The sequence below is a fragment of the Manacus candei genome, unplaced genomic scaffold, assembly GCF_025592945.1.
Source record: "Manacus candei isolate 608988 ecotype Guabito, Panama unplaced genomic scaffold, ASM2559294v1 h1tg000043l, whole genome shotgun sequence".
Lineage (NCBI taxonomy): Eukaryota > Metazoa > Chordata > Aves > Passeriformes > Pipridae > Manacus > Manacus candei.
In genome coordinates this window covers 13,743,909-13,751,833 of record NW_026138091.1, presented here as the reverse complement: position 1 = coordinate 13,751,833, position 7,925 = coordinate 13,743,909, and the positions used below count along the sequence as shown (strand labels likewise).

Below are 7,925 nucleotides of genomic sequence, written 5' to 3'. Positions count from 1 at the left end.
ATGCTGAAGATCTTCTGTTACTTTGGAAACTTTAAAGTTCAGTATTAAGGGAAATATGGTAACTTTTCTGGACTTGAAATTTTGAGGATTTAATTTGGATTTATGTGTCTGCTATCCCCCAAGTCATCCTTTTACATCTCAGTTCACAACCATACACAAGAGGTAAACTTAAAATTGTTTGGATTTTTGATGCAAACGATATTGCAACTGTTCCTATGCTTTTTTAGGCTTCAGACTGGCAGCTTTCCATGCAATCAGATATCCATGGGTCAGGCAGAGCTTTAGTGGTGTTTCTGAGCTAGTTTTCAGAACAGGCACCATATATCTTATATATTGATGATAAATAATTGAGATATACAGATCTGCTTTCACTTTGCAGGAGGTCTAGGGTTAAAATAGCAAAATTTGCTTATGTAATAAACCAAGAAATTTTCCATTTGCTCTCTAACAGCAATAACACATAGAAGATTCACTCATTGGCACATGTATCAAGATACATAGAACTCCAATTTTGATTTATTCAGAAAAAAATAAAAAAAGATGAAAAATTTGTAAATAATACTAACAGTATTTGAAAAGCCAGCATTCAATTTTAAAGCTAAAATTTAAAGGAAGACAAACCAATAAAGTTAACACTTAAATTTTATTTAGCATTCACTTTCTATATTTGTCCTGTAATAATAGCTATGAGTTAAACTGTATTTCGATATTAGTGAAAGAATAGATTTTTTTTTTGTCTTGCAGAAGAAGCACTGAAGGTCAGCAACTGTACTTCAAAATTTCTCCCAACTCTTGTTCTCTTTACACAGGAGCTGGTTTAAGACACTGCTCTGTTTGAGAGCTTTTAGACTGGATATATCTTCGCTTACAACAGGGACTTCTTCACTTTGATCCTCAGTTATCACATCTTCACTGACAGCGTGCACAGGAGTGTATCATTTTCATAGGTAGGAAAATAATACCTGAAAGTAACAAGACGTAATTACTAGATAGTCACATATTTTGTTCGAGAGGCTGAGATGACATTTTTTAATGAGATTAGATTTTTAAAAAAGGAAAAATGAGCTAGTCTGGTTGTCTGGAATGACAGTACGCAGAACACCCAAAAAATCAACTGGTAAGGAGTCCTTCTGCTGTGCCTTTTGCAACTGGACTTGTCTATCTCGTACTGGCCTTTTTAGCCACCAGTGCGCTTGTAACAAATGTGGGTACAGCCCTTCCCAAATCTTCATCCGCGAAGCCCAGCCATGATGATGTACGATGTATCAGTCATAGAGAAGAGCTGACAACTGACAAGCCTTTCCCCTCTTTCTTCACCCATATGTTGTCATAACTGAGACAGCAGATACAGATTTGTCCCACAACAAATGCTGAACTGAGGTGTTTGAGTTAGAACACTCCCTGTGCTCTACTATCCAGTACAGCATCATCCCCTGGACCTATATAGCCTACTTAGAGCCTGAACCAGTGTTTTGTTACATGCTATCTCTATTTTCTGTGGAAAAAATTATGGGTAAACAATCAACTTGTTTTGATGCCTAAAGTTAGGTAGACATCATGAATACATCTACACTAGACACGCAAAAGAAGTGGTTTGATGTGGTTCTAGAACAATTTTGCAACAACAGACTTCTCTAGTATACTGACTTTAAAATGCAGATCCCATATATGGCGACAGCGCATCCTGAATGCAACTAGAAGAGCATTATCTCACATTCATTTTAGCTTCAGACTGTAGAGATTTCTAATTCCGAGTAGTTTTGAGAATACTTATTATTTTATCTGGACCAGTAGAGCTGGGGACCTCAGGGCACTGTTGTATTGGCAACACTCAGAACTTTTGACTTACTGTTTCACAGATATTATCAAGTAAAAGTATAAATGCCGAAAGAAATATGTTTGCCCTTACTGTGGTTGATCCCATGTAGATCTGGCTGGCAGGAATGCAATGTGTTTGGTCTCTTCCATATGACTTATCAATACCTCTTTGGACTGAAATTTCTCCTGGCAGTTGTAACAACGACAGTGATGGATTTCTCTTCTGATGAAATTCACTAGCTTTACTTGCTGATAAAAGTTCAGACCTGGGAGAGATGGTAGCAAACAAACACTTAGAAAATGTAAAACTTAATCTAAAAATGCTTTCTTGGATTAAGCATAAAGATTGATAAGAGTTTATTGAAGACCAGCACTGCCTGAATGCTGTAACTTAGCAAATTAACTGAACAAATGCTTTTTTCTACTGCAGGGAAACTAACTCTTCTTTCAATGTAAAATCTGCAAACACTTTGCTTCTTCTCAGTCTAAGTCTCTAAGTCTAGTGACAGAGCTCCAGGGGGAGGCAAGTAGGTTGAGGAATATCAGGGAATGAGAAAGAGACTGACTACTGGAATTGCATCCTGCCTGTCCCCTGGGACAGGCCCAAGGGGCAGACAGGATACATGATATGGAGGATTTCCTGTCTCCCTCCGCCTGCCTGAGCACAGCGACTTAAGGGACAGAGGATAATGGCAACAAGTCCCTGCCCTGTGAGGCAGGCATGTCTTCTCTGTGAGTGCCCCACCTGCCCAGGTTCCCCAGAGTAACAGGTATGAGCCTCTGCAAGTGGAACCCAACAGTGATGAGGACAACAGTTCATCCAGCATGAAACTGTCACTGGGGTTAAGTCAGCCTATGCCCTGGATGAAAATCACTTCCATAAAGAAAAAAAGACACAGCATTGTCATACGAGACTCCCTTTTGGAGGGAACAGAAGGCCCAATATGCCAACCAGACTCACTTCCTGGGGAAGTCTGCTGCCTCCTTAGTGCCCGGGTTAAAGGTGTGATGAGAAAGCTTACTACCCTCATGGGTAATTATCCATTATTGATTTTTCAGGTGAGCAGTGATGAAGTTGCAATAAGAAGTCCGAAGGCAATCAAGAGAGACTTCAGGAGCACAGACACTATTCTCCTCTGTGCTTCCAGTTCCAGGAAATAACGAGGGAAGAAACAGGAAGAGCCAGCAGATTATTATCTGGCTCTGAGCCCACTGTCACTGGAAGAATTTGGGAGTTTTGATCATGGATCGGTCAACATGATCCCACGCCTGCTGGCAACAGACAGGGTACACCTGTCTCAAAGGGGGAAAAGGATCTTTGCACAGGAGTTAGCAGGACTCATTGAGACAGCTTTAAACTAGATTTGAAGGGGGAAAGGGATAAAACCAGACTCGCTAGAGACGAGCCTGGGGCAGGATGCCAGTGTGTGACATTCAACAATGAGAAGTGCCGAGTCCTGCACTTGAGACACACAACCCCATGCAGTGTCACAGGCTTGGGGAAGCTTCCTGATGGAAAAAGAGATGGAGGCATTGGTTGACAGCCAGCTGAACATGAGCCAGCAGTGTGTCAAGGTGGCCAAGAAGACCAATGGCATCCTGGCTTGTATCAGAAATAGCGTGGCCAGCAAGACCAGGGCAATGACTGACCCCCTGCTTCACCTGAAGAAAAGGAGACTCAGGGGTGACCTTATCACTCTCTAGGTCTACTTGAAAGAAGGTTGTAGCCAGGTGGGGGTTGTCTCTTCTGCCAGGTAACAAGCAATAAGGGGGAGGTTAAAGTTCGATATTAGGACAAATTTCTTCACTGAAAGGCTTGTCAAGCATTGGAACAGGCTGCTCAGAGAAGTGGTTGAGTCACCATCCCTGGATATATTGGAAAGACATGTGGATGTGGCACTTATAGGGACATAGTTTAGTGGTGAACTTGGCAGTGCTGCTTCAACGGTTGGACTAGATGATCTTAAAGGTCTTTCCCAACCTAAATGATTCTGTTCTACAGCAGAAAGCAACACTGGTCAAACAAAGCTTAGAGTACAGCCTTCTAAGTTGCAAGCAAGTATTAATAGGCATAATAACAGTACTACTTCCAGGGCTCCAGCAGCCAGACCTGGGACTCAGAGAGCAGGTATCTGTAGAAGCCACTCTGTGAAAGAATCCAATGGTTCTAAAGAAAACAGCACACATCCTTGGCACTAACAACAGTTCCATAAAAATAAAGTGTCCTTGGCTTGCTTTAGTAAGCTGGCAGAAACAGTTTCCATAATGGAAAAGTTAAATGTTCATGCAAAAATAAAACTGATAAAGTTGTTTTCCTCTATTCTTATGATGTGGTTTTCTCCACACTAGTGGCAAACGCTGACAATTACAACACCTCTTACTCACCATGCTCTGACTTTATTTTAGGAAAGTCAAATCCATGTGATTTCTGGAGGAAAAAAAAAAAAAGAAAAAATCTATTTCCACTACTTCTACTATTTCAAGTTAAAAACAGCTTAGCTTTTCATAGACTGACACAGACATACTCATATAGAGATACAAACATTAATACATGAAACAAAACCCCAAAGTTTTGTTTCATCAGAAACTTTCACATTTTGTTAAACTGTAATGCTCCTGTTAACCAGTTTATTAAAACTGAAACACAGATGCTAACCATTAAATACATTTAATCATCAAACCACTATGATATTAAAGATGCTACTTCTTTAGTGTCTGTAACAGTCTGTACACTCATAAATAACAGCTAATCATACTCTTAATGTAAAACTTGACTCCTCTGCATATTTTAGAGAACAGATGCTGGAGACACATGCAGTACTTTAGTTCTGTACTGAAGAGGGCATTGTAATGCAGCAGCTGATTTGATCTTAACAAAGACATTACAAACTCAATTTTTAATTCCAAAGTGATGAAAAAACTGTTATTTAAAACAAGTCTTACCTGCATGTGAAGATACAGTTTTTCTGTGGTGTCTGCTTGTTGTTCACAGAACAGGCAAACTGCACATACAGGATGCTCTTCCCAGTCAGACCAGTCTCTTATGAATAAAAGTCAAAAAGATTCATTTAATTGTGGAGAAGAGAAGACACATTTTGTGAAAGGGCCCTTCAGACTCTGCAGTTACAGGACTAGAAATAAATACAGGGAAACTGAGTACTTTAAAGGGGGCAAGAGACAGTGTGGATTTATAGCTGGATATATGATTACAAGTCTAAAAAATATTACAAATTCGAGAATAACTGAGCAGTTACTGCTGGGTAATTCCTGTGTAGACAGGCATTAAGTCCTACTTGAAACTGTTTGCACTAACAAACAGGATATTAACTTCAATTTCTATCCAGTTTGACAAGTCATCAAATATTGCTTTCACTATATATTTTTATAAAGTCTTTTAAAATTATATTATACCTTTCTAATATTTCAATACCCCAGCCAAAGTCATAATCAGGCAGAGCTTACTCTGTTATTTACTTATTAAATATTAATTATTTCTAAAACACTAATTAATGCTACATTTAGACATGCACACAGAGAATACTTTACCAACAAATCCATTTAAAACCCTAGTACTGCTGAGAAATAGAAATATTCCTGCAACCAGGTATAACTAAGTAAAATAAAGTTTAAGTCACAGAGAGAACCAGGAAGATCAGGGATCCTGATACCCATTTACTTCCTGCTTATTCCATTTCCTACAGCCAAGGAAATCACCTCTGCAGTGATCTGAGGGCCTGGACCACAAAAGAACACAGATGAGATGGATGTTACCCTCAATCAGCACTGCTGAGAAGCTTCATTTGAAATCCTGCTTTAATCTCTAGTTATTACCTTTTTATCAGATTTTTTCCTACAATTTCTTTCTCATGCTGACATTTTTGATGCTTACTCCTGATACTTATATTTGAGCAAAAGCTGTTCAGCTGGTTTTTGGTACAAAAGTAAAAAAAAAAAAAAAATCCATTTTGTCTACATCATTACAAACCCAGAAGGCACTTGTTTGAGCCCAAGCCAAATGAAAAATAGGCTTGTGGTTGAAATATGAAGCTTACAGCCCTCATTGCTGAGATGTGGTTTTAATGAGAACAATTTGGAATTGATTTGATTGGCTTAGATGAATTTTAACTGCGTCCTAACTATGCACAGCATTTTCCCTGTAACTACTTTCAAAAATAATGGTCTTGCAAGCCTTTGTAATGGGCACATAAGTAACTCTTACTCTTCTAGGTTATCTAGTAATTCCCGGTCGTCCTCTGACTGCACTTCCTCCCAGGACTTTCCAAATTCCTGGGGAAAAAAAGGAAAGAAAACAATAAAACATTTCCTGATTCACATCACAATTTGTCAATCAACTGAATGAGCATCTCAGAAATCACAATAACTTATTTTGGATCACTTCAGTATTTCTGTGAGTTAAAGGCAGTCATACAACACTGCTTTAGCAATAATTTTAAAAATAATAATTATTTTTGTCTTTTAATAGGGCATTCCCCACCCTATGTCTTCGAAGAAGATGATTTGGCACAGAGTTCTCAAGAACAGTAGAGTATTGCAAGACTACGAGATGTTCCTCAGGTGGGTAAGTTATCCCTGTCTCAAGTTTGCCCTCACACTTCCTCAATCCAATCTGTCTACCTTGCTCTTCATGCAGCATATGCTGCTTAATGCAGCTGTCACACCTGAGACTTTTGTTGGCATAGCTACACCAGCCAGTGCTTGTTCCTTGTTCAAGGCTATGTCAGTAAAAACACATGGTAAACTTAGCTTCAGAGTACTCCAAAAAGACAGTGTGAGCCAGGACATAGACCTCTCAGCTAGATTCCAGTCTGTCTTCCATCCTCTCCTTGTGAATGTGAGCACATCTATTCATGGTGTTCTGTTCTTCCTTTTACTTTTTGTGTTGTTTATTTATATCTTCAAGACCTTCAGCACAAAGTATATCACAATACCTTTGTGCAGCATTCAGCACAATAGCAAGGACTCTCAGCATGACTGAGATATAAATAACAGGCAATAAAGAGCTGAAGCGCTCTACTGAAATACCAGCAATGATCTTCAGCTAGTGTTTTTCTTTTCTTGGATTTTTCTTGTCTTTAAAAATAAACCCAAGCAAACTAACCAGTAATCAGAATAGTATTTTTGAACTCATATTTATGATGACTGTGAAGGACTCACAAAGATCATCATAGTTGAGGATCTTTTCCCCATTAAAAAAAAAGGTAGCTAATAAAAATATAATACTTTAATTAATTTTATTCAAATATTCTTTGTAATAAATATATTTAATAACATCCCAGGTAACAAGTATTATTATTGCCTTTATGGTTGTTTGAAAAAAGAAGGAAAAGATTTAATCATCTAACAATTTTATGAGAATTTTTAAGGTTGTTAGTGTCTATCAGGAAAATGATAAACAATTGTCTCTAGACAGCTCTAAACCTAATGTCATCAAATATTACAAAATGAAAATTCAGTAATTAATTCAGTGATGCTACATGGTAGTGTGTAAACTGTCTGAGTTAGAGAGGAGACTCATTAATGTCACCATTACTGTGAGATAACATGAAGCCATTAACACCTCTCACCACATGTTCTCCCAGCTGCACACCAGTTTCCTGTGTCTGCTAATGTTAACACCTTAATGAGCGGATAGTGGCTCACAACCACTGCAAAATGAAGACAAATGCTCACAATTTTTCCCCTTACCAGCTTGAAGTATATGAGCACAAAAGACTATGTTCAAAACAACGGCCAATATTAAGTTTCACCTTTTAATTAAAGGTGAAAGGGAAAAACCATGCACAAACTTTATTATTGCTGCTGTTTCTTTATGGTGTTTCTGTGAAGAAGGCAAAGAGGAATCTTGTAAGAGATCTGTTTCCCTCCTTTATTTATATTCAGAGGAGAAAAAAAAAGAGGAAAAAGGAAAAAGCTAACCAGGTCTTGTATCACTGGAAAATTGCACGGTGAATGGATAACTAGGGACACTGTGCAAAGAGACTGAAGCTGAGCAATTGGGTGGAAAAAAGTTCTTTGAAACATTCTTAAAACTCTTTCAGTGGTTTTTTTTTGGTTGGTTGGTTGGTTTTTTTGTTTGTTTGGTTTTG

General features: G+C 38.4%; 1 protein-coding gene across 1 annotated transcript in view; it reads right to left on the bottom strand.

The window, feature by feature from the left end:
* Positions 1-629: 629 nt before the first annotated feature.
* ZNF277 (zinc finger protein 277) overlaps positions 630-7,925 on the bottom strand; it is a 51,794-nt gene continuing 44,498 nt past the window's right edge. The window contains 6 exon segments of the mRNA XM_051795542.1: positions 630-913; positions 916-962; positions 1,910-2,084; positions 4,204-4,246; positions 4,762-4,858; positions 6,038-6,105. Coding sequence (XP_051651502.1) covers positions 774-913; positions 916-962; positions 1,910-2,084; positions 4,204-4,246; positions 4,762-4,858; positions 6,038-6,105 — 570 coding nt within the window. The 3' untranslated portion in view covers positions 630-773.